Raw genomic sequence first — 25,631 nt, 5'->3', positions numbered from 1 at the left:
TAGGAATGGATATAGTAAAATGATAATAATAAAACACACTTCCAACTAGATTTATTATTTTTTTTTAAATGAATATAATATCCTTTTACTTAAACTATTAAAATCACAACGGTTCTGAAAGTAAATACTGTGATCGTGGTACAGAGGAGGTCGCTAGCTTTACTCATGTGATGATTTGTTTTGGAAAATTAATTTAAATTGTTTTCTGTCACGTAAAATATTAATCTTCACATTTGAACCCTTGAATAACTGAGGCACATTACTAAATCGCTAAACCACACATTTAACAAACAAGCAACGCTATGTTCTAGCCATTTTTAATTAGAAACACAAACAACCTCTATGATATGTCTGTTTAGTCTTCAACAGCGAAAATTAACTTTGACATTTGATACAAACAAAATATAACACACCATTTTTATCATAGAAATAAGACGCCTACATACTCCAGAGAATATTTAACATTGAAGCTTCTCAATAGTTTAATAAGTGAAGATCAATGATAGGAAGTCGAGCGTGAGATCTCACCGAGGTCTAGAACTAAGTAGACCGTAAACGTCCACTGACAACTACCAGTTAAGAATACCAGTGAATTTGTTCACAACGTTTGCAATACATAATAGCTTGTGAATCTTATGACACAAAATAAAAAGACATATTAAAATATTAAATTGCTATAAGGCTATATATCGGTTAAGTAGAAAATTATGAAGGTCATATATTGTATTTATTGTAAGAACTACGTTGATATTTACTCCGTATGAAGTAGACAGCGGATTTAATATCGGTTTGCCGAAACGGTGTAGTTAGTTGGCGGCCAGCGCGGATTGACCCGGCGTGGGGTGCTGAGGGTGCTGCGGCTGCGACGGCTGTGACTGTTGAGGGTGTTGGGGGTGCGGCTTGTCGTGTCGCTTGCGGCGCCGCGCGACTGTTCTCTTGTCCGCTTGCAGCTCGAACGGAGAGTCCACAGCTGTGACGTCGCTCTCTTGAGGTTGCTGTGTATTCATAATCAATATTAATTCATACTGTTCAAAGGTTTTTTAAAGCATAAATAGCAAACCCACAAATACTATTTCCATCAAAAATAAACAAGAGTCAAGAATGGATGAGAACAATATTATTGAGAACAATTTAATGGAATTTTTTTTTCACTATCTTTATTTATTGAGTCATTTGTGTGTACCCACTTTATTTACTCTCACAGACTTTTATAATGTATATCAAAATATACTTATTTTAATGTATATCAAAATATACTGTGCTGGTTTTCAAGCAGTCAGTGAACTTTACTTCTATAGACAATTAATGTTTGTAACAGACATTAAGACGATAGGCACGGTTGAGAGTTCATTGACCTCACCACGAGTGTCCAACACACTAAATACTACATATTTAATTTATAGAAGCAGACTTGTGGCAGGGCGTGTACAGATAATATAGTTTTATTAGTGGCTGTGTACATGAGCGATCCTCTGGCGGGTGGAGGGCGCAGTCCGAGCTGGTCGGGCGGGGGGCCGCGCCGCCGGCTCCGGTCTGAGCACGTTCCCCACCGCTTTGGTGCGACCTTCACGGAACACCTGTGACGATAGCCTTTATAAGTTTGGGGATTCATATTAAGGGTAGTTCACACCAATGACACATAACATTTCAGTAAGATTGAACTACACACGAGCGACTGTGGCTATTGTCTGTCGTTCGTGTGGTATTTCCCTAAACCCTACATATATTATAAACAAGAATGTTTGTCTCTGTTTCGCGGTAAAACTAATGAATGGATCCCGATGGAACTTCGCAGTGACGTAGTTGAGGCTTCAGAATAAGATATAGTATAGAATTTATGCAAAAATTGGTCGCAATTTCCTAAATAATTGATAAATGCCGCGAAAGTTGTTTTCTCCGTGACGTCACGGGCTCTAGCTGGCTCTGCTTATTGTTTACCAATTCACCATCTAGTGTGATATTCTCACCGAACCCAATTCCGAATCCGCGGTGGAAGTCGCGAGGAAAAATTAGGGTTGCCATAATCACACAAGTGTATATGTTCAGTATGATGTGGGTAAGAAAGATTTGTTTACGGACCACAATATATTCGTCTTATTTAATTCCGTTGGAGGTGTCGCGGGAGATGCTCACCATTCTCTGTCCTCTCCGCAGGTACTCGGGATGTTTTATGAAGCGGAAGCGGACGAGCGCCTTGTCCCCGGTGCGGAGACAGTCCCGGGACATGCTCAGGATGGACGCCGTCTGACGGATACTGCCGCAGTGGACTGGACGAGGAATTGTGATTAATGATGTTACTCGTCAAACTTTGTATGGGAATATGTTGGATATTGTATTGAATTAGGTGAAAGGCGTGGTGGCTGTAGTGGACGGTTTCATGTCCACTCTTTCCACATAAGTCCGTACCCATGGCCTGGTATCGTGAGGAGATGGTGGTCGGATGGTGCAGCACAAGTATCTCCCCCTCGAACTGCCAGCAGGCCTGCGGCTCCAGCGCCGGGGACACCATCACCATACCCTTACGGATCTGGGATCTCTTGATCTGAACATATCATAAAGATTTTTAAGTTTCTTTTTATTATATAGAAAAGAAGCATATCGTCTAAATAAAAAACCTGTAGCTAGTAGGAGATATCCTGACCGAAATCATTCGTAGTACGAACATGTGTATAAAGTAAAAAAAATGAATATTTTTCAGAACATAAATGACATATATACTTCGATATAATCACACAAATAGGAATCGTGAAGAAAATCTTTGAGTGGTGTTCAGCATCACGAAAACCGCTACCGATAGTGTAGAATAAAATACGGCGCAAAGACGAACTTTATTTCTTTAACCCACGGCCGAGACAATACACACTATTTAATCAATCTGTGTATATTATGCAAGACTATTTCAGGTCTCTTCCAAGAGCACGTGTGGCGCAGATTATAGTACTCCGACATCTCACGACCACGACATCCTGCAGGCGCGGGTTCGATTCCCCGTCACTAACATCTCGGTACAAACAGACGGGGAGAGAATGCTTTTGTTATTATTTAAACGACTTGGAACCAAAAAAAAAATTGAAGAAATATTTTTCATTCCATTTATACTGTTTTGGTATAAACAGAATAGAAAAATATTTCTTCGTATTATTTCAAGAGCTAGGAAAAATATATTTTATCACTCATTGAGCGGGATCTACAAAATTTTAAACAGACAAGATATGTTGAATGTGTATATAACATGCATACATCTGTAGAAATAATAGAGGGCAAACTTAAACACTCATTAGATGGAATTCATACAAGACGAGCACTGCGACTGAAGACACTGACCACGACGACCTCAGCAGTTACTCTCACAGAATATATACATAGCAGTGGCGTGCAGACAGAGGCAATAAGCACTGCATACCCTGCCCATATAACAACTAGGCCTATATTGTTAATTCTTACTCACATACTTTTAATCATACATTACGAAATACAAATGTTTAGAGACATTTAAAATTATATTTGATTCACGATTTGTTGTAATTGTTTAAAGTGCCATCTATCAACTTAAAAAGTAACGTCTTCGACCGGCCGCTGCTAGCGCCGCCTCCCAGCCAGAGCGGCCGTATACACAACCACTTGGTGCATATATTCCATGCAAATGATCTCAAGGACGATCTACACATCCCGTGTTGAATGCACGGAACATTTGCACGTGTGTGTGCAAAAACTATGCATGTGTAAGCGCTCGAGAGGCGCCGCTTCCTTAACCCTACTCGTTTAAAAAGTAATAGAAACTGTCAAATGAAGAGGGACTATTTGTTTGTAGCTATATTGTTCAATTATTTGTCTTTGTCTTTGTAAGCGCGAGAGAATAAATTTTATCTAGCTGGTTAGTGAATTTATTAACGGTTTATGGAAAAATATAGCTCCGTCCGGGCGGTGCGGGTTTGACGATATTAACTGCGAGGACATTTTCAATGTTGCCGTTTGATGATAGAACTAAAATAGTTAAAAGGGAAGCTGTGTGACCAGGATAGGTTTGACTGAAAATAAGGTTATGTTATGCGTTTTAATAAAAAGTATTATGATATTAAAATTAGGTTGTGTACACACTAATAAGATATTTTGTATTCCTTGTCTGTTTTTTTTCAAATAATAATAATAATAACAAGACTGTCCGCATCTCCACCGGATATTCCGTTTTAAATAATTCTCATAAAGCGGTGATGAACAGCCCGTAATCGTTTTAAGGTACCTTTGTAGTTAAGAGGCAGTTGATAGATTTATAATATATAGACGTTAGTGCTGATCGGACAGCTGTATCTTTAGGCTCGAATATTATCAAAGTTTTAGAGCAGGACATTATGATGAAAATTGGCAATTTTTTCAAACACATTCTGCTCATTCTACCCCAAAGCTCTGTGATGCAACTGATACATATATATGGATAAAATAATATTTTAATTCAGTCAATCCAGGTAGTAATATAGAATATCAACCTTATAGATTCCGGTGATAAAGTACCTTCTTGAGTGCGAAGCTGGCTGTCTGTCCTCCGCGGACCTCGGCCACGCTCATGCGTTTCCTGTGGATGCTCTTCACTGTGATGGGCGCGAACCGTCCCAGGGGGTCGGGCCCCAGCAGCAGCGTGTCGTTCAGGCGGATCACCCCCGCCAGCGTGGTGCCCGACACCACTGTGCCCACACCCTTGTTAACAAACGACCTCATGTTAGTATGACCTCAGTGACATGTCACATAAAGCTAGGTATAATGACTCACGGGCACGGAGTACGTATCGTCTATCTGGAACTCGGCCGGCTTGTCGTCCTGCGAGGGCATGCGCGTCTTCAGCAGGTTGAGGAACATGGTCAGCAGCTCCAGGTTCTCGCCCGACACGTTCGACACTTGGAATATGGGGCACAGTCTGCGGATAACACATATAATGCAGCGGTTACAGTATGGCTCTGAACATTCGAAAACTTTGTTGTCTGCCCTAATCCATACAAACACAGGCCAGGAATAAACAACACATATCATGCATGTAGTTTTGTTTTAATGAAACCCATTTACGTCCTCACCTCTGGGAAACGAAGTTGGTGGCGCTGACGATGACGTCATCCCTGGTCTTCACCATGACGGGCACCTTCCGACACCCAGACGACTTGAGGATCCTGATCAGCAGCTTCAGGTTATCCTGTTAGAAAGGTTTAGTAAATATTATGATGAACCTAAATATTCCTACTACTTGTATCATGAGTTTTGTGTGTGCGTGTGTGCGTGCGTGCGTGTGTGTGTGTATGCACTCACCTGCAGAACGTTCGGCGGGCACATATCTATTTTGGTGACGACCACAAACACGGGCACCGACAGAGCCAGCGCCAGACCGAGGTGCTCCTTCGTCATGCCCACTATGCCCGCGTTAGCACCAATCTATCCACATAACACACGATCACATTTCTATTCCAACCACCTGTATAACTATAATAAACACATATTACACAAGTGACTGTATTCAAACACCCTGTATATACAAAATATCATTTATAAATTATGAGCCTAATCTAATGTAATCTAGGGGAGTTCATGATTTGAGTTATCCGTTTACCATCAGCATCCCAAAGTCGGGAGCGTGTCCCGTCATGCCGAACACCGTCGTTTTGAGGTATCTCTCGTGACCCGCGAGGTCAATGAACGTGATGACCTTGGACGACTTCTCACAGATCTTGACCCAGTCGAGGGCCCCGTGTTCCGGTTTGTTCACCACGTTACCTGACACACAAACAATATAAGATCATATTGTAAAGTCATTATAATGATTGTACGGAAAATATATCGCGCTGTATGCACTTGGTGATTACAGAATAGAAATATGTCGGGAGTATCGTTAGGATAATTGGGGTTTATTTCCTGCATTTAGAAACGACACCTCACAAATGCTATAAAAGTGAGGGTAGGTCGGAGGACGAGGCATTCGCTGGTTGGCCTTCGTGCGGAGTGGTTCTCGTGGTGAGGCGTCGGCGCTCTCAGCAGGGAGTGGTGTTCACGGAGCACCCTCACCCTCATTCTATCAGTGAGTGTTGTGTGACCAATGTCTGGCTGCTTGTTTATTGCGAATATTGCCATCGCTTGACGAATATTGACTATTACTTGTTCTTTATTTCAAAGTCAAATTCATAACGCAGCAATAAATAACTCAAGTCTGTACCACTCACATGGATTTTTTATCAAAATTCAGCTTCTAAACCTAAAACTATATATCACCGTGGCACAAGTGAATATTCCATCTCCTCTATGATTCTTCTAGGTATTCGTACGTGTATTCCCATCTAAACCCCTCACCCATGCTGTCGAAGCCGAGGATGTCGTTCCCAACGGAGCTGGTGCGGCCGCTCTCGGCCTCGTGCTTGTGTCTGAACAGCCTCTGCCTGGCGTACCCTCGCCCGTTGTCCAGCTCCCCGTGCGTCAACACACCCAGCAGTGTCGACTTGCCGGCGTCCACGTTCCCAACCACCGCCACCCTGGAGCATTTATGATATATTCTACTGTCAAGAAATTTGTACCACATAGAATGATAAGAATGAACGAACTTTCGTTATAAATTAGTGGGAAGATCGAGATGACACATAACTCAGACGTCGTCAAGTTCAGTACAAAGATTTTTGATAGGACGATATTATTAAACAGCTATCCTCCGTTACGTACAGATTTAGTGCAAAATTACTTTATAATTAGCCTCATCAGTATATAGTAGTCGAGGACGTGTCTGTTCTGACCTGATCTCCATGAAGTCGTTGTGGTCCAGCTCCGTCCTGAGGAGGTACTGTCCAGCCACCCCGCTTCCGCAGTCCCATCGCCTCAGTTCCACACACGAGATCCGCTCGCTGCTCACCAGGGACTGCAGGGTCGCTACTGACGCGCTGTACTCGTCTTCAGTCAGACCGCGACCGTCTGCACACGATAATACAGTTCTGATGTAATTTATTATTTCAAAATAAAATAAACTAAGTAGCGCTGGTGTCTGCAACATGAAACATCATCGATGTTCATAGCATTATTTCTTGGTTCTATATTAAAAATGAAAATATTTCTATTGATTTTACAAAAACATTCAGAAAGAATATATTATACAAATCACTGAATCTGACAAAAATTAAACGAATTAGTTGAACAAGTACTAAGAGCTTACTCGCTTAACAGCGACGCTTACTATAGAATAGTTTCCAATTATTGAATATGAACCAAAATTTAAACTGGTCTATCCAGTTAGTCAACAAATGGTGAGGGTGAAGCTTCAGCAACCACATATCGTGAGATCCAAAATGGTCCTTAAAAAAACATGTTTTTTTTTTGTACTGTGAAACCGAACCTTGGAGATATACAACGAGATCTAAGACTTCCGCGAGTAATCATTTAAATAAAACTAATATTTCCGGATGTACCTACTAGCAGTTTTTTTATTCTTAAGCTACACACTACCGATATTTCGTTCACTCTGCAGCAACAATATAAATAAAATAAAATACGCGTAGAAAAATATTAGTTTTTCTTTGGGAGATATATCGTGAGAATAAGAAGCTATTAACAATGTAGGAGTCAGTATTCTTAGATTGCCCTAGAAACAATAATATGGAACTTAATCTCTGAATATGCTGTTAAAAGGGTTGTAGAAGCGAAAAAGGAGGCCCATACATGAAGAAAGTACGACAAATAAGATCAAAGATTTTCGCGAGTATTCATTTAAAGTACGACAAAAGTTTCAAAATAAGGAAACATAGTATAAAAAAAAAAAAAAAAACTTCCTCAATTGCCAATCAGTAACAAAATTCAAGAAGACAACTAACTCTCACACTAGCAAAACAAATATAGCTTGTTTTGAAAGAAATTAAAGAGACGGAGAAAAAATATTATTTATTTATTAGGTAGAGGGAATCCAATTACCCACTAACATTACGTTTCAAATAGACTTTATTGTTCACTCCTAACTAATTAGACTAAACAAGAGAGTATTAATATAAAAACTTTCTTTCATAAATTAAATCATCTGTTCCTTTTAACTTTTTTAATTTTTTTTGAGTTTTTATTAATCTTTGCAGCAATCATTACACAACATTTATTCATGAGATATAAAATTTGTTGTACAAATATAAATTTACAACTGTTGTTCGTGTAAAAGTTACACAAGACAACAGTTGTTAAAAAATATTCAATTGAAACAAAGAAAAGTTACATATATATATAGTTATCTGTAACGGGATAACAGATTATGCTTCCTACCTTCACCATGACCAATGTCGTAAATAATTTCTCCATTCCCCGTCTCCAGTCTCTCCAGGAGTTCCTTCCTCAGCAGATCATATTCATCAGCTGTGGGGCTCACCAGGATCATCTAAACACGTACATCATTAAAATCTTTTCACATTACAAGTAGCTGTTATGGGACGAAACCTCTCAGCATTCCATGGATTCACCATGCAGGTGCCAGATCCATTGCAAATGTGATATTTCGTGTATATTTTTGTATCTATTATGCAAGCATAGCTTAGGTATAGATGGTGACGGTGAGACATCTGTGGGAATCGGAAAGTGAAGTTGACAACACACTTCGGAAATGGGTAACATATTTTCAGTCTGGAGTCAACCGCTAACTTACAGACATCTTTATAGGATTTAGTTACATATAAGTCTTAATTGTAACCAGAATATAGTTTATAAGCAAAACTGTCTTTACTTGCATCCTCTGAGATACCAAATGTAATGTACCTACCTGTTTAATAATTCTACATGTGTCTGCATCATTTAATGACATATACATTTACTGTTAAAATCAGTAATTATTGTGAGAGATAATACTTTGGCATGATAAAACAGGTAATTCTATATGAAGGTGTAATTTCCACATAATTATGATGCAATATTACTAACAAAGAGATTACATTGTGTTAAGTAACAAAAGTGCGATAGAATCTTATTTAAGAAATACGTATCATGTATAATATATTTCTTAAACATCGTAATTTTACTAAAATGTACTGATTATGTTATTTTCATAAAAATTTCGAAGTTTTTCCATTTTGAAATTTAATTTTAAATTACTCTTATTATAATAATAATTTTATCTTACATTCGTACTATTTTTAAAGTCCAAAACTTATTACACCACTGTTTCTGTATATCAAGAACATTATTCAAGAGATACAAAAAAAAAATCTCAAATTGTCACACTTGTTACACATTTACATCATCCACATAATTCACATTACATTGATGTAACTTTAAATATATATAGTTTTCTTTTTCTGAAGTTATTATTATAAAACAAAAACAAACTTTTATGTTTTAATTTTGAGCAATATGTCGGAATAAGTTTCGCGCCTTACTATTAAACAATTCACAAGCTATCGCAAGTTATCATTTTTCTCGTGTAAGTTTTTATTTACTTACTTTCCCTCTAATACTTGAATAGTCTGTTTCACTCTCCCGTCTTTCCACTTCCGGGACGGGGCTCTCCGTCCTGGGGGATTCCATGTTCTTGTCCATAATTTCTGTATTATTGGTTTTTCCCGAAACGCTTACACCATCATGTCATCACATAAAATAATAACAACAACCAAGTGGTATCGTTTTATAAAAAAAATAATATAAACAATATTTTCAATTAGATACAATATGTAACTTTAAGATTTTATTCAAGAATTTATAATTTAATATTCTTATTGGATTGTTTTGTCGAAATAATGTACGCAGGAATAATTAGAACCAGAATCACTAGTACACTTAGAAATTCTTTAACTTGTAGAATGTATGAGTTATGAAAATAGATTTCAGCAAAATAAAACAGATGGAAATTATGCCAACTTTTTGACAACTCAGCTAGGTACCGCAACGTTCCTTTATATGTTGAATGACATATTCGGATACTTGGTTAGTATTATATATTTTAAATATTTCCAAATTTTCCCAATTTACATTTAGTAAATAATTTTTATTATAAGCTATGCATTGGTTCTACAAAATTTCTTGGGCTACCGAAAATATAAATCTGAATATTCGTGAGTTCACACTGTAATTTAACTAAATTCTATGTACTTATTTTATCTATATGTCACAATATTGGCCTCTATAATACCTATGTCTGATATCAATATTTTAATATTTACATATTAATTGGCTATGTTTTGCTTTCTATAAAAAGTGTTTCTTATTATAAATTACGATTTTATAGCCTTAAACAATGGTTTTGTGGATCCCATGGTCGTTGAATAATCAATATGGGTGATCTCAGCGCGTCTGATAGTACATGGAAGAAAATGGTGATTGCGAAGTCTAATAACAAATGGATGACCACAATGAAAAACAAATTCGAGACTTTTCCTCCAGAGACGAACACTAGTAATTTATCTTTGGGCGAAGAGTCGTATGTATTTGGAGCTGTTAAAGAGGAAAACGATACCACTAATGTCGTAACCTATGGTTCAGAAGAACGATCTCAGTCAGAATCTGGACAGGAAAAGGATCCGCTTCTCATCGAGTATAATGCGACCAAGAGTCGCAGGAGGAGTTCAGTCACAAAACCAGAGACTCCAGAGGAGAGGACTACAAGATTGGCAAAAATGTCTGCCTATGCAGCTAGAAGGTTGGCGAACGAGACACCAGAACAGCGTTCTTTTAGACTTAAGCGAATGTCAGAATATGCGGCAAAACGATTAGCTCAGGAAACTAGTGACCAAAGGGCTAAGCGATTAGCTCGTATGTCAGCATATGCTGCTAAACGTCTTGCCAGTGAATCTCCAGAGCAGCGTCAAGCGAGGCTGACGCGTATGTCAGCATATGCAGCTCGAAGACAAGCAATTAAAAAAACGGGATCCACCTCAACTAAAAACGTCCAACCCTCAAATGATATAAGTTCCAACATTATAGATACTCATTTTATGCCTGATTCTTTCAGTTAGCCTAAAATAAAAACCAGAAATGTATATTATAGCAAGATAAAAATTATATTTAGAAATACAGTGAAAAAGTTATTAATAATGAGTTTTTAATGAAAGATCTTATGAAAAATTAACATGAAAGTTAATTCATAGATATCTTATTCTACAATTCTGTCTATGTCATCAGAAGCACGAATAAAAACTTCTCACAGCCGACAAATCAGTTGTGTGCAGTGGCAATAAATTAATTTTATGGGATAAAGATGATTTCACTTTAAAATTCAATCGGACATTTCCAAAATGAGAACTAGGGAATAGTACTTCTGGTTACATTTCTCATTGCCATTCAAATAATATTAATTTTTACGTGAACATGTATTTAATAAAATACAAACAGTGCGGATTAAATATTTTTTTAATACAGATATATTTACATAGTAATAGCTGTATAATTAAATGTATGCTAAGGACACTACCGAGCTATGTTTATTACTCGTAATATAATTTTATATTTCAGGAATGTTTCTATCAGTCATAATAATTTTATTATATAATATGAGAAGATTTTAACACGTTGTGTCGGATTAAATTCGTAAAACTTAAAAGCTTCCTATTAAATAATTATTAACATAGGAATAAAATTATAACACATCAGATCTCTATCAACATTTATACCAAGCCTAGTGGTTTAGTGTAACAGATCGTACCTACCCTATAGAATTATTTTTTAATACATAAATATAATTTGTTACAAGAAAGAGGAAAAATTTAAGGTATATATATGTATATAGTAAAAATTTAATGTATTGTGTAATAATTTTGATTTAGTATGACACATGAGTGTATACTATTAGTTAGTTTACGGGGAAATTTGTGATTCTCATAAACTATATTGCGAATATAATTACATTTCTTAGAACACTATTATTTTGTTGTTAATATACCTATACCTTATATAAATATTCTAAGATTACTGTGTCAATCAATTATTTACAATATTTTTAACATACAGTTGTTGTATCTCAGGTTACATTAATTGTCATTTGTGTATAGAAACGTAAACTATTGCTTTTCATTGATTTTTAAATTTCAATTCTAACAAAGAATTGCGTCAATTATATTATGGAGTCCAAAACTGTCATCGACTTTCAACCCTTCTTGTAGACATTAGACCTCCAAATTAATGGACTCGCAGTCAATTCACACCCGGGACACCTTACAAGTGTATCTCGGGATGCGGCAAGACTGAGAGGGGGGCGCAGCGCTAGCACGGCGTATCGGCCGCTAGCGGAGCACCCGCCAGCAGTTGGCGAGTGGAAGACGACGAGCTGTAGGAGTCACCAGACGATCGCACGCTCGCTTGGGACAGGGGAGTGCCTTCAACATAACATGTTACAGGTAGTAAGTTATAATCATTTATATACTTGAATTAAAATTCAAATAGTAAAAATAAAATGGAACATTCATCGACACGAACTTGTTCCGAATCCGCAGCCTCTGGAATTTTGAATCTGTATTTTATTAGTAAAACAAATAAATTACCGGGGAGGGATGTCACGTGATGCGGCAGGGCCCAGCGTTGAGGCGCGCACTCCCGCACTACATGAACTACCTCCTGTCAACAAAAACAACGTCAACAACTCTCACGATACACACACACACACACTCAACTATTATATACAAATGGCATGGGCTAGTTAAATGGCAGAAATAAAACAAAACAATGCGCAGTGTAAACAAAATGGAGATGGATGACGTCACAACGCTTGACCCTGAGCGGCGCTTGTTACACGAAAAACAACATGGCAGCCTTCAAGGTCAAACACAAGTCAAGCGACACCTACAAAGCTCGCCACAACCGATATAGTCATATAATAATATAATAAACTAACGAACTACCTTTTTATAAGAAACCAAACAAACCTATCTGTTATAATTCTTGGGACTTGTGAAAAGAAATTTTATTATGAATTAAATTAATACCAAATAAAAACCGCTATCCCAGTTACAGAGTGTGGGATGAAGCTATTGGACATTATACATTATTATTATTATTATAAAAAAATCTAGTCAAATTTTCGTTCCAAATTTAAATTTGCAAGGAAGTTGTCGGTAATTTTTTATGGAACCGAATATATCACACGTTTGTTTTTGCTCACTCAATTTAATATATTAGTATTTGTATTATAATTTGCATATAACAAGTTTTTCAAGTTAATTTAATAATGGCGTGATGCTTTAAAAATCTTTTAAATATTTACTTTTTAGACGGTAATCAAATTATTCGTAAGTAAAGCGACATATCAGTATAAAATTACAATTTTACGTAACATACAGACTGCCTTACTTGTTCGCTATAAAAAATATTAAAATATACACTCAGTACATCGCTATAAAGATCGCTTAACATACCAAGCATGAAGTTTTTCAAATTAAAAATTTTGTATGGTTAGTGACTAAATAGTCATTTTTGTTATGGACGTTTACTACAAGTTGGCAGTCACGCTATATACGGAACCTTAACGGTTTTTCATTCATTTAAATCTTCGTACATAGCAATATATATATACATGGAATGAGTATCCCGAAACTTGTCGTAAGCGTGAAGTTACTACAGAGAAGGAGTAAATATAAGACTATATCGTTTGCGCGTGTCACAACCACAGCAACTCACGTGCGTTTCGACCGCCGCGTTCGGACCGTCCGGCGTGTAAGGGTCCGAGTGATCCGCCGCGCCCTCGGCTGCTTGCAAACCCAACACTCACTATTTTTATATCGCTACATACGCTAACGGTTCGGGGTCGGGGAAGCGCATCTTTAAGAAGCGACGGCTAACTGCTAGGTATCAACGCCAGAGCAGCTTCACAACTGACACAGGCGCGGTGAGGCACAATGTATTGACATTAGTTCAGACTCTAACTACTGGCTCGTAGGCGTCATAGCATCGGGATTATTCTATTGTAGATGTATCAAGGTCATTATTTCGTTGTTTATAATCAACACATACAGAGTCTCTGTTTGTCGGTCCGCTCGTTTCGCTCGTGCCGCTCGTCCCGCTCGTTCCGCTCGGTGTCCGTGTGCTCGGGCTCCTCGGTGTCCGTGTCGTCTATGTGGGCCAGCGAGCCGCGCAGAGTGTCCGCGCTGTCAGACATCTTGCCGATCTATTAATTATCATATATTGAAATTCATTTTAAAATAAAACTTTTAATAACGAAACGGAGAGAAAAATGAGAGGGAAGAGCTTGTCATTTTTTTCATAGTCTTTGTATCAACCTAAAAGCTGGGTATACTTTTGCAGTCGGATTTCCTACTAAACGTTTGAACGGACAATGACCCTGTTCTATCAATATTTCCCATACAATAACCCTCGTCGCCTGCGTCTCCAATTCCGTTCACCATTAGGTGGATGGTGGTCATGTTTTGGAAGGTAACGGAATATTCTGCATCGTGCTCCAGCTGAAGTGTAATAAATACAGAATGTGCACAGAAGAATACTATTATCCTCTTGGTACAAAAGACGTCCCCATCGCTAATGAGGTATTTCCACCGGCATACAGTTTGGATACAGGACATGTCACAGATGGAAGTAGGTTGAGACGGTTTGGAACATATTGTATATGTATATATACAAAATTAACTCGAACAATATATACTCTAACTCAGTTCTCACCCCGTTAGTGAGGTGTGTCAGTAGCGGCGACCGTCTCTCGTCGTCGCTGTCCCCCTCTCCCCCCTCCGCGCCCTCCCCCTCCCCGCCGTCGCCCTCGCCCGTGACGTCACTGACGCTCTCCGCCTTAGCGATCTCCGGGCGGTGGTCGGAGTTCAGGGAGCTCTGTTCGGTAACGGAATAACATTATTGTAAAGAAGAATATGTTGAGGTTGATCTATCACTTTGGCGGATGATGGACCAGATAGGGACAGAGACCTCTCACAGATGGACCTAAGTTGGTTTTGAGAGACCAATATAAACTGGCTGCCATCGTCTAAACATTAGTGTTAAGTCTGATGGTGGGAGACAATGTTTTTCTTCAATACTATTTCCTCACAATTCCTACTTCCTAGAGCACACAATCCTGTACCTCCCCGCTTCCCGCCAGGGCTCACGACATCAATAATTTACTATAATTCCAGTACCTTAGAGAGCGCTTTCAGTTTGTTAAGTCTCGGCTCCTCGGCGTTCTTTTCCTCGTCGCGCGCCAACAACACCGACATACGGAACTGTGGACAGAGAGATAAATATTATGAATGTATCCGACCATATGTAGATGGCCCAAAAACGATAAGCATTCAGTAGTAGCTTCTCATGAGTTATATAACATGTTTGTATGTATTCTTTGTGATGTATCTCTGTAACCTCTGGTGTCAGGGGATGGTGATGGGCTGGCTTCCTGCTGCCGCCGCTGCCGAGAGAGGTGGACGAGCTCCGCTCCAGGTTGCAGCGGTTCAAGACCTCCGCCGCCTGCGACAGAATACTGGATCACATCGAGGAACATCATTCAGTAATGACAGTTCCCCTTAGGAGACATCTCCCTTAACTGCACGTTTGGATATTATTAAAGTTTTAGATCCACTTGACTAATGCTGATTTTTTTATTTACGTTTTGTCATACATTTTTTTTATCTAGAGACCATTAACGATGAGTAGTTCAGACACGTATACTGACCAGTCCATGCCAGTAACCTGCTGGGGATCGATAAGTGTACTAGGTATTAACATATTAACGGCAGGGTCTCAGGATATGGTGACATTTTTTTGTGGCGACTTCAGCATAAGTTGGATTGATTTTTTTTAAATCCAGATGTGTGTATGTTTGTATGCGTTCGTACCTGTGAGGCGGTGTCCGTGTCAGGGCTGGCGATGGCCGGCGCGGCGGGCGGAGGTCGGGGCCTCGCCGCCGGACCGTTCAGGGCTTCGATCAGGGACACCGGCTCGTAACCAGCCGGGATGTTCTCCATACTACCCTGAACGTCACACTCACTTAGCTTAGCAGTTACACATATATTACATACTAACTCACCAGCTACCTATTTGTTTATGACAAAGGGAGCAAACGAGCAGACGGCTTACTTGATGGAGTTAGTACCGTCGCCCAAGTACATCCGCAAAATAGTTTTGTGTTGCCACCCTTACTAGAGGAAAAGTAGGAACAGGGAAATGGCAACCGGCTCTCTGACTCATCGGACGAAACGCAGCCATTAAATACTACTTCTCGCCGATGTTCTATGAGTATATGATGGTATCCGACGGCAAATCACTTACTTTAAATACACCAAAGACATTTAAATACATATCAAGTAAAAAAAGAGATGTGATCCGTCAAACTAAAAAAAATAAATAATGGCAAGTGTTATGTATATAAATACACGAATATCACGAATACTAACATCTGGCGGACTGGCGGCGGTTGGTAAGGCGGGGTTGGCGATCCTCTGTAAGGCTCGTATCTGAAGCAGAGCCCTGAAAGGCGCGCGACAGATGGGGCAGTTGTTGGCCTGGTAGCGGAGGGAGTCCGCGCACGAGTTGCACAGGCACAGGTGACGGCACGGCAGGATCAGCGTGTCACGGACGTCGCACATACATATGACGCACTCCGACCCGCCGTCCTCTGTCTCCTCGTCTGACGGCGGCTTTGTTGTACATCACACGACATTATTCATCCAAATGGTCATTTAAAACAATAACCCCATTTATATAACTTGCCCGAGACTATGTGAAGGTGATATAAGCAAAAAATTCTATAGCAAAAGTAACCTAATATTCCCCTTATTACATCGGCTATCCCTGTATAAATACAATTGTAGCCCTATCAACAGCTAGCCGGAACAATAATCCCACAGATTACAAAACAGATTCTCGTCTAGGTATAAGCTGTGTTTACATCATCACATTAAGTGAAAGTGTTTATGTCATTGGTCCGCATCAGGTGAGCGGTCTCAGTTCTCACCTGACTGCCGAGGTTCTTATTCTCAATGCCATATATCTCTTGCAGCAAGTAACACAGCCCATCCACAAACAGCTTCTGCTTCAGAGCCTTCAGCACGTACGTTCCATCCAAATGTTTCTCTATGACCGCTATCGTTGTATGAGACTGCCTTATTTCTGTAAACGGATAAGAAAGTTTGATTACACCAAGTGAATATTAAAAAGAAACAAACTAATATAATCGTTATCTTAATTTTAATTAATGTCTGCTAAGGTCCAGACTAGATTATATATCAATTATCAGGAATGTTGTACCAATAATAGTTACTAATAGTAGATTAATATATACATAAAACTACAACATACCATCTTGCCCTTCGTCAACCAAACAGTATATGGCAATAGGAATAATCTCTCTATCAGCATTGTACACCAGATCCTCCTCGGGATGCTTGGAAGGATCAAACACATGGGAGATTTGGCAGAATTGCTGATTGGCTCCCTTCTTGTAGTGGTATGTCTGGGAAGTCATTGATGCATCTCGAGGGTAGTACCTACACCATCATTATTAATAATAATTTTATTGTATATTAAGCTTAGTACACACTGAATTTGTGGTACTGTTTGGAATATTTGATTAATTTAAGCATGTTCATATACAATAACATTGTTTTGGTCACTTATATATTACTTACACAACACCAGTGGGTGTCACCTCTTCGGTGCAAAAATAGAATATAGTAATGGCACATCGCACATCACAATCAAATGTGAATTCAATGTTGTAGTAAGTTCCCTTTCCATTGCAGTCCATTGTCTTGACGGCTCCGTCACTAATTTTATTTTCAGCTAATTTACCAACCGGTTCCGGACAACGAACAAATCTCAATGATTCCTTCCGTATATTTATCAAACTCTTCAAGGTTTTCGTTGGTTCATTTGATTGAGGAGGTGGATACGGAAACTGAAAATTTATTATTCATAGAAAATGTAATCTATTATAGTCCTATAACCGAGACATAAATAATATTCATACAGGCGTTGGTCTGCTGCCGAGAAAGTTCAGATCAGCGTTTTCACCAAACAAATACGCTTCTGGTTGAGGAGTATCAAATCTCTCCCCTCCCATTATGAAATGACTACCGAAGTAATTACCTACAAAATAAGATTTTATTATAGATGAGGAAAAGCTGATAGAACTTACAGCTTCAATAAATCGGTAAGCAAACAATTGAATTTATATAGAGGTCACACTAACCAGATCTTGGTGGATATTTATAGGCATGGTTTGAGACTACATCGGCTTCTTCTACACCTGCATGTTGCCTGCTGGCTAGAGCACCCATTCTTTATATTTAGTTTTCTATTTCTTTATAATAATATTTAAATTTGTTATGGCGATGAATTGTAATAAAAGTTATGACAAAAACATCACAGCTGTCAATTGTCAATAACAATTAGTACCTACCTACTACATACGGCCTAGCACAGAGCAGTGAGCACTACTTATCATTTGTCAATTCTTGTTCAATTAAGAAGAATAGAAAATATTATAATTTAATATTATTATATTTTTTAGCTATAATTTTATTAAAAACATAATTATTCTTTTGAGCACTTTTAGAAAAGACTCCGTTTCGTGATAGACAGCTATCGTCTGATAAATTGATAATAATTATATTATAAATTGAGTAGCCATCACGAGTAGTTACTTATTTAAAATAATATAAATCTATGCTTATTATATATATGTAACATGGACACTTTAATTTTGTAAATATTCTCTTAAGTTATGTTTATTAACCTATTACGAAGCAGTCCAAATTGTTATCTGTTACGGTTGTGTTATCTGTGCAATAAGCTTAGTTTGACTGTTCCGGTTGTCAACATTTCTTTCACGATTGAGGTGTCACTTTGTGAAGGTGGTGATCATTTTTCTAGAATTTAAATCTTTAAACATCTGCACGAACTTTGTATATTTAATGGTGTTATAAATTATTTACTGTGTTCGTATTAAACTAAAAGTATATTTGTATTTATTTCAGTTCACAATGGGGCGCCGACCAGCGAGATGGTAAATATTGTTATCCCCTGAAACTTTCGGTATGCGTTCTAAAAGGTTATAAATTAAGTTCTATTTAATGTTTTCAGTTATCGGTATTGTAAAAACAAACCTTACCCAAAATCTCGGTTCTGCCGTGGTGTACCAGATCCTAAGATCCGTATCTTCGATTTGGGTAAGAAGAAGGCTGCAGTGGACGACTTCCCTCTGTGCGTGCATCTGGTATCAGACGAGTATGAACAGCTGAGTTCCGAGGCCCTGGAGGCTGGTCGTATCTGTTGTAACAAGTACCTCGTGAAGAACTGCGGCAAGGATCAGTTCCACATCCGCATGAGGCTGCATCCATTCCACGTTATCCGCATCAACAAAATGTTATCGTGTGCTGGAGCTGATAGGTATGTAGTGTTTATCTAAACTAGTTTTTGAAACATGCTAAGATGATGTTAAATTTCTATTGGCTTTAAAATAATTATTCTGCTCGTGATCACATTACATTTTAAAACTATATTCATTCTTGAGAAAGTATCTCCTAACTAAAAATTCTTAATCTTAATCATATAATTCAACTATCCTATACTTAATCAATAATAAATTTTTACTGAATAATATTTTACTATAATTATTAATTCACTGTTTAAATGCAATCTGCTTTAAATGATTTAGAATTGGCGCTTAGTGTAGACCACTTTCATGTCCTCTTCACGTATCTAAAACGGCAATTAACTATCAATAAAACCTGACAATTCTTGTTTTTTATGTTTAATCTTTTTTTTCCTCATTATTAAGATTTTCTTTGCTTAAAATGCAGGAAAGCTGAATAACATGTAACTGCTATTATGATTATTAATGATTTTTTTTCATTATGACTTTGCAATTATTACTATTTTGCTACATCATGTTGATACAGATAAGTGTTTATCTAATATAATATGATGATTTAATAGCAATTTCCTTAACATATGATTTTGTCCGTTAAAAAAATTAAATTTATATTGTCCTAGAGCAATTCAACTAATAGATAGATTACTTGGTGACATTTTATGTCTTGTTTCCACAAACATAGTTATCTTCTGATTAGTTTATACAAATACATGCAATTCAATAATTAAATATTGATACTTAATTATTGAATTTCTTCAAAACTACACTTTTGAAGTTATTTTATAATATTTTTACTATTTATTTCTATAAAAATCTGATAGATTTCATATATTCTTTACGGTTTACCCCAGTGCAGTTGTTTGTTTATAAGACATATTGTCCAACTTTGTACTCTGACAGTGATCAAATGTCCTGGTTATCAATAAAATATAAAACAAATCCCTAAACTGAAGTCTATTAATAATAATTGAGCAATTCTTAGATATCATTTCGTCTGTTTGTTATATTTTAAGTGATTTCCTCCTTGAGCACAAACTTGAGGTTGTTAGCTTCAGTATTTTAGACGATAATTGGTGCAGTATTTACACTTCTTGTGAGCATCTGCTTCCTATCATCATATAATCTGCAACACTGTGGCCTTCCATCACTTTGGATTTGGAATAACTTGTCTGTAGCAGTGTTTCTTTTAAGTTTTAATTTGGGTGTCTTCAAGAAAAGGGTGATAGGCTGTTACTGAGATAGGTCACCACCTACAGCTTCATTTCCACCTTCCAATAGGAGAAATGACATACTTATACTAATTGTATAATATCTACTTTTTATTCTAGGCTCCAGACAGGGATGAGAGGTGCCTTTGGTAAGCCTCAAGGCACCGTAGCTCGAGTTCGCATCGGCCAGCCAATCATGTCGGTGCGCTCCAGCGACAGATGGAAGGCGCAGGTTGTAGAGGCTCTGCGTCGTGCCAAGTTCAAGTTCCCTGGCCGTCAAAAGGTGAGACATATACATGACATAGTCAGTCGAGTTACATTAAGGAAATCTATACATCTAGATGTATGCTGTTAGCAGTATATTTAATAAATATTAGTATGAAGTTTTGCATCTTACACTTTCAAGATAAAGTGAATAAGCTGTTACTGAGATCTCGGACTTCATGTCCACCTACCAACAGGTGGACGGATAATCGAGCACTTCAGTAGACTTTAAAATATAATGTATCTATAACAAAAGTTTATTTATGCAGATCTACATCTCCAAGAAATGGGGTTTCACTAAGTACGACCGTGACGAGTTCGAACAGCTGCGTGAGGAGGGCCGTCTAGCCAACGACGGATGCAACGTGAAGTACCGCCCGGAACATGGACCCCTCGACTCGTGGAGGAAGGTCCAGACGGAGATACATAACGTTTAAATGTGCTCCCCATAAATAAACTTTTAATTACATACAAGACTTATTATTGCCAGAAACTGTTTCATAATCAACAGGAACAAATTCTAAGTATCCCCTAAAAAGTAATTTAAGCCAGTTATACAAATATTATCTTTTTACATCAGCTTGAGACGAATAGTAAATCCGATTGCACATATGTGCAGATTTTATAAACTAACGAAGAAATATTTTTTTTATGTAAAACTACAAGCTCGATAATTTCAATATAAACGACAAACTTATAATATTTAATTCATAATATATTTTAAACCATTCATATCATTTACTGAGGTCATCTCTAGTTATTATCTTCCTATTGTCTAAAGAACAGATCTATTGACTTACAAGGCACTTTGTTTTTTTTAACTGGAGATGACGACTTTCTTTTTCTTTTAGCACTCGTTACATTCACTACACTTGACCGGTTGTTTATTTCTCTGCTCAATTTCTGAGCTTCGTGGAAATCTAGATGTTCAGGGAGTTTGTTAATGGGGACTTTCTTTCCACATTCCGCACATAATTTTGTTTCAATGGATCTGTCGAATTTTGTAAAGAAATTGACTATTGAAGGTACATTGTCACTCCTGGTGCATTGTTTTTCTGGTGTTTCTTTTTTATTTGGAGAATTCTTATTAGTTTCTGACAGAACAGATTTTGTTCTGTTCTGTTCTCTTCTGACCTCCTGTCTCATTTCCTCTCTTAATTTAAGCGCTAAATGATAATCTGAGTGTTCATCGAATTTGTCCAAAGACACTGTCTTGCCACATTCAGAGCATTCAACGCTGTTTATATCGGGAGATTTATTTCGTTCAGGTTCTATCGGCGATGTTCCTGTCTGAGCTCTGTCTCCATCCTCCACATCTTCTAACTTCGCTTCCGATGTCTTCAACAGCTGCCTCATATTAACAACTCGCGTTACATCATCTGGATCATCTTCAAAGAGAGCTATACTCCTGTTAATTTCCTCATTTATTGTTGAACCTGAATAGTCCGTGTCGTTACTGGCTTCAGCGTTACATTCCACGTTACAAACAGGCGTCGCCGCGCGTGTGCAAGGCGTTCTGTCATTCGCAACATTTGATCTTCCACTGTTTAAATATTTTGCAAAAAATGACTCCTGTCTGTCCAAACTGGATTGGTATACCGTCTCTTTACGTTGTTCTGTTTCTGTACTTATTTTACTCGTAATATTTTCTTTTCTAACGTCATCAGATGATTCAAAGTATTTTTCTAAAACGTATTCTTTGCCAGCGTTGGTTCCATCCTTCTCAACACATCTCTCAGGTTTTATCCTAACGCTTTCATCGGTTTGTGACACATCCTTAGACGACCCGGCACTGAAATAATCTTTGATCTTTTTCGTTTTCTTCGCATCAATATTATCATCAAATTTCCCAACACTTATGCCTAAAAACGTTATCGGTGCTTTCAACATCCTGTTGAGTTCGCCATCTGTAATAAAATAAATAATTAAATTGATATTAAACAAATATTTATATTATAGCAACAATTAGTTATATATACCTGTCGGTTTGCAGCCTTCGGCACTGTCCATCACTAGCTCCAAGGCCTTACTCGAAAATATTTCTCCACATAATTCATCTTCGGGGCTGAAATTGTAAGACCTTGAACTACTTATATCTCTCTTCCCTTTGGAAGCTTGTAAAGAAAAACTAACAACCATTTGCTTCGGGATCCGACTATTTTCTAATGAGTCCTGTTCCAATCGGTTCTCGATTTCATCGCCCAGATCTCGAAGCCACTTCCTGAGGCTGACTAAATCCTGTAGAGCCGCTTTGCCTCTCAGCTGTTTGCAACAACCGATACTTTTAGGGTTAAATCTAGCTTGGACTGGTTCCAAGTCAACGCCGCGGGCAATATTGTACAACCAGGAACTGCAATATCATTTATAATATAAAAATCATTTATTAATATTATTATTGCGTGATAACATTAACATATTTTAATAACAAATTCAGACAAATTATTTGATTTAGTTGTCTTTTGTTCTCACCCGTTCTTTTCATCAAATCTTGCCTGAAGATCCTTTTCCGTGAATGTCTGCAGTTGTCCCATCGTACTAATATTAAGAGTTTCAGCGACGTGATCCCCAAACTTCCCACCCAAGTGCTTTACTTTTTTGAGTGACAATGTCCTGGAAGAAACAAACATTAAACATATAAATTAAGTGAGATTATTCACTGATGTGAACAAGTGACCAGTGAATTAAAAGTTCGACACTGACTTGTATAGAATGTTAACAGAATGTTTTGGTAAAACTGTCTGTTTGTTGGGCTTGTTCATACCACACACAAGCTTTGCCAAGATTTTATTATGAGCTATCCCGGCTGAACATTGGTAGCCTGGAAGTGGTGAAAATTTAAATGAAGCGACACATAGTAATCCGAAAATATTAGTTTCATTCAAATGAATACTCGCTTTAATATTAGATCTCATTATGTGGTGAAAATTTATTTTATGACATTTTTTGCAGTTTTAAAGTCCAATAAAACAATCTAAATGTCACCTTTATTCCACGATAGTTAAATAGGAATTATTCACCAGTTTCAGCGTATACCGCAGCCCTTATCTCGCTAACTATGAGAGCACCGACAAGAAGATGTTTTGAGTGTTCATAATCAAACTCCATAGACGACAGGCCACAGCTATGTACATCAGATATGAAGGAATCTAATGTATCATAACCGAGGGCAAAATTATTTGGTAACATGTTAGAATTTATGTCCCCGACATCAATGTTTAGAATTCTCTTCCGCACCTTAAATTGTCAACATAAAAATAAATTGCATATTTTACACATTATATATTTTCATTTACAGTATAATAGTATAAATTGATAGTTACCGGGTCTGTGATATCTAAATATGCCTCATCAATAGAAGCTCTTTCCAATAAGGGTGTAAACCTTTGTAGGACCTTAGCAACATCTTTGCCCGCTTCTCTGTACCTGGAATACAGTTTAACAATGATATTCTTGAACAGAAAAAAAATATTATAACAAGTTATATTTGTATACTGGGAAGGGAAGAAAATATTTCAAGATTACATCATAATATGACATTACTTGGTTATATCCGCCTTCCCTCTGAAACATGGTACCGATGGTAGTTGTATTTCTGGACACTTCTGCTTAGCTTCATTACCTCTCATGTGCCTGGTTACTCCCATGGCTCGAGCAACATAGTTCACGGCTATAATTCTATGAAAAAATAACACAAATAAGGAGGCAGTTTTAGTTGTAGTTGTACCCTTGTAAGTATATAACGAGTCTCACCCTCCTCCTCTCCAGGGATTATATTGCACGACAGCAATTGGTTTGCCTTTCAATTGTGGATTTAATTTTTCTTCTACTTGACAATAAAAACAGTCCATATCTATCAGTACAACAATCCTGTTCTCCTGATCCATAATCACATTAATAGCGATAATCCATACAAATAATAATTTAGTCCCTATCAGAGCATTGCACTTTACATAAATATCATGATTTTTTTCATGTTTATTATATCCCGCCAAAATCTTAACCTATTTATATTTTTTTTAGATTATGTACTGTTTTGTTATTTGTAATTAATTTGTCAAAATGACAGTTGTGATGTTTGACACATCCGTGTCTTTTATACCATCGAACATGACATTTCTTAAATGTATCTTCTGTGGAAATATAAACCATCGATAAAATCCGTAACAATTTAAAACGTGAACTGAACTTTAACTGTAAAATAAACTTGACTATTGCTGTATTAGACTTCTTTATAGGTTTAATACGGTTATCATTTTTATGTTACCTTAATTAAGTATTTTCTGTTCAAAATATTTCAATTAAAAAACAGGATACTAACTAAATATAGATTTTCATACACATAAATATTTTAGAAACATCTCTACTATCAGAATGGAAAATTAAAGGCATACATTTTATTGAATAATATTGAGTAAAAAAATATATATATCATTATTCTAGAATTATCAATTTAATATGTATTAAAGAAACTGTGAAAATAATACGAAGCGTAGGATCATTGATACAAACTAAATAATGAACTGACGTGGTATTACCTTGCCTTACTAGCACCTCGTTGTTGGAATCACTGCAGCCGGATTTCCTCATCGGGGTTATTGAGGAGTAGTCCCTGCTCTCCCCTATGGGATATTCCAGGGTAAGTACTGCGTCACTTTGGAATACCTGGTTACCTTAGGGAATTTTGTAATCTCTGCATGCACATTGGACAGTTCCCGAAAAGCAGGGAGTCGGGGAGATTGTGCCTGCTTACGGTTGGAGATGTATTAGAAGACATCCACAGGCCAATCGTATTGTTGGATTAGATGAGTAAACTCTTCTCTGTTCACCTCACCAAACACCTTCAAAGAACTGTCAGTGAGTCAGTCAGTTTCAGGACTGTC

At 37.5% G+C, this 25,631-nt stretch overlaps 5 protein-coding genes and 1 long non-coding RNA gene across 6 annotated transcripts; 3 read left to right on the top strand and 3 right to left on the bottom strand.

The window, feature by feature from the left end:
• Positions 1-34: 34 nt before the first annotated feature.
• Positions 35-9,857, bottom strand: LOC116767329 (GTP-binding protein 1). The gene is made up of 13 exons (XM_032657595.2): positions 9,427-9,857; positions 8,260-8,371; positions 6,759-6,933; positions 6,325-6,503; positions 5,591-5,754; positions 5,293-5,415; positions 5,064-5,179; positions 4,765-4,909; positions 4,510-4,692; positions 2,407-2,542; positions 2,134-2,267; positions 1,461-1,577; positions 35-995 (listed from the first exon to the last, which is right to left on the bottom strand). Exons 1-13 carry the CDS (start codon positions 9,520-9,522, stop codon positions 807-809), a joined length of 1,869 nt encoding a protein of 622 aa, XP_032513486.2. The 5' UTR covers positions 9,523-9,857; the 3' UTR covers positions 35-806.
• A 234-nt stretch (positions 9,858-10,091) lies between these two features.
• On the top strand, positions 10,092-11,837 carry LOC116767335 (uncharacterized). Its single transcript, XM_032657605.2, has one exon. It carries the CDS (start codon positions 10,254-10,256, stop codon positions 10,932-10,934), a length of 681 nt encoding a protein of 226 aa, XP_032513496.2. The 5' UTR covers positions 10,092-10,253; the 3' UTR covers positions 10,935-11,837.
• On the bottom strand, positions 11,311-18,310 carry LOC116767333 (E3 ubiquitin-protein ligase MGRN1). Its single transcript, XM_032657604.2, has 14 exons — positions 18,095-18,310; positions 17,873-17,991; positions 17,532-17,800; positions 17,203-17,390; positions 16,859-17,013; positions 16,299-16,541; positions 15,741-15,875; positions 15,268-15,372; positions 15,048-15,131; positions 14,584-14,745; positions 13,921-14,074; positions 13,588-13,655; positions 12,456-12,528; positions 11,311-12,290 (listed from the first exon to the last, which is right to left on the bottom strand). Exons 1-14 carry the CDS (start codon positions 18,180-18,182, stop codon positions 12,178-12,180), a joined length of 1,956 nt encoding a protein of 651 aa, XP_032513495.2. The 5' UTR covers positions 18,183-18,310; the 3' UTR covers positions 11,311-12,177.
• Positions 13,641-15,492, top strand: LOC133320143 (uncharacterized). Its single transcript, XR_009753590.1, has 2 exons — positions 13,641-13,795; positions 15,280-15,492. It is a non-coding gene; the product is annotated as an uncharacterized LOC133320143 (long non-coding RNA).
• Positions 18,311-18,635: 325 nt separating the features above from the next.
• LOC116767643 (large ribosomal subunit protein uL16) lies at positions 18,636-21,225 on the top strand. Its single transcript, XM_032658064.2, has 5 exons — positions 18,636-18,758; positions 18,882-18,910; positions 18,988-19,293; positions 20,608-20,770; positions 21,021-21,225. Exons 2-5 carry the CDS (start codon positions 18,888-18,890, stop codon positions 21,186-21,188), a joined length of 660 nt encoding a protein of 219 aa, XP_032513955.2. The 5' UTR covers positions 18,636-18,758; positions 18,882-18,887; the 3' UTR covers positions 21,189-21,225.
• Positions 21,226-21,445: 220 nt separating this feature from the next.
• On the bottom strand, positions 21,446-24,803 carry LOC116767625 (DNA polymerase eta). The gene is made up of 8 exons (XM_032658035.2): positions 24,502-24,803; positions 24,292-24,426; positions 24,072-24,174; positions 23,769-23,985; positions 23,452-23,569; positions 23,221-23,361; positions 22,731-23,101; positions 21,446-22,658 (listed from the first exon to the last, which is right to left on the bottom strand). The coding sequence occupies exons 1-8, from the start codon at positions 24,633-24,635 to the stop codon at positions 21,520-21,522; spliced, it is 2,358 nt and encodes a 785-aa protein (XP_032513926.2). The 5' UTR covers positions 24,636-24,803; the 3' UTR covers positions 21,446-21,519.
• Positions 24,804-25,631: the final 828 nt, after the last annotated feature.

The sequence above is a fragment of the Danaus plexippus genome (assembly GCF_018135715.1).
Source record: "Danaus plexippus chromosome 9 unlocalized genomic scaffold, MEX_DaPlex mxdp_26, whole genome shotgun sequence".
Taxonomy (NCBI): domain Eukaryota; kingdom Metazoa; phylum Arthropoda; class Insecta; order Lepidoptera; family Nymphalidae; genus Danaus; species Danaus plexippus.
The sequence above is the reverse complement of the archived record's forward strand: the minus strand, read 5'-3'. Positions and strand labels throughout refer to the sequence as shown.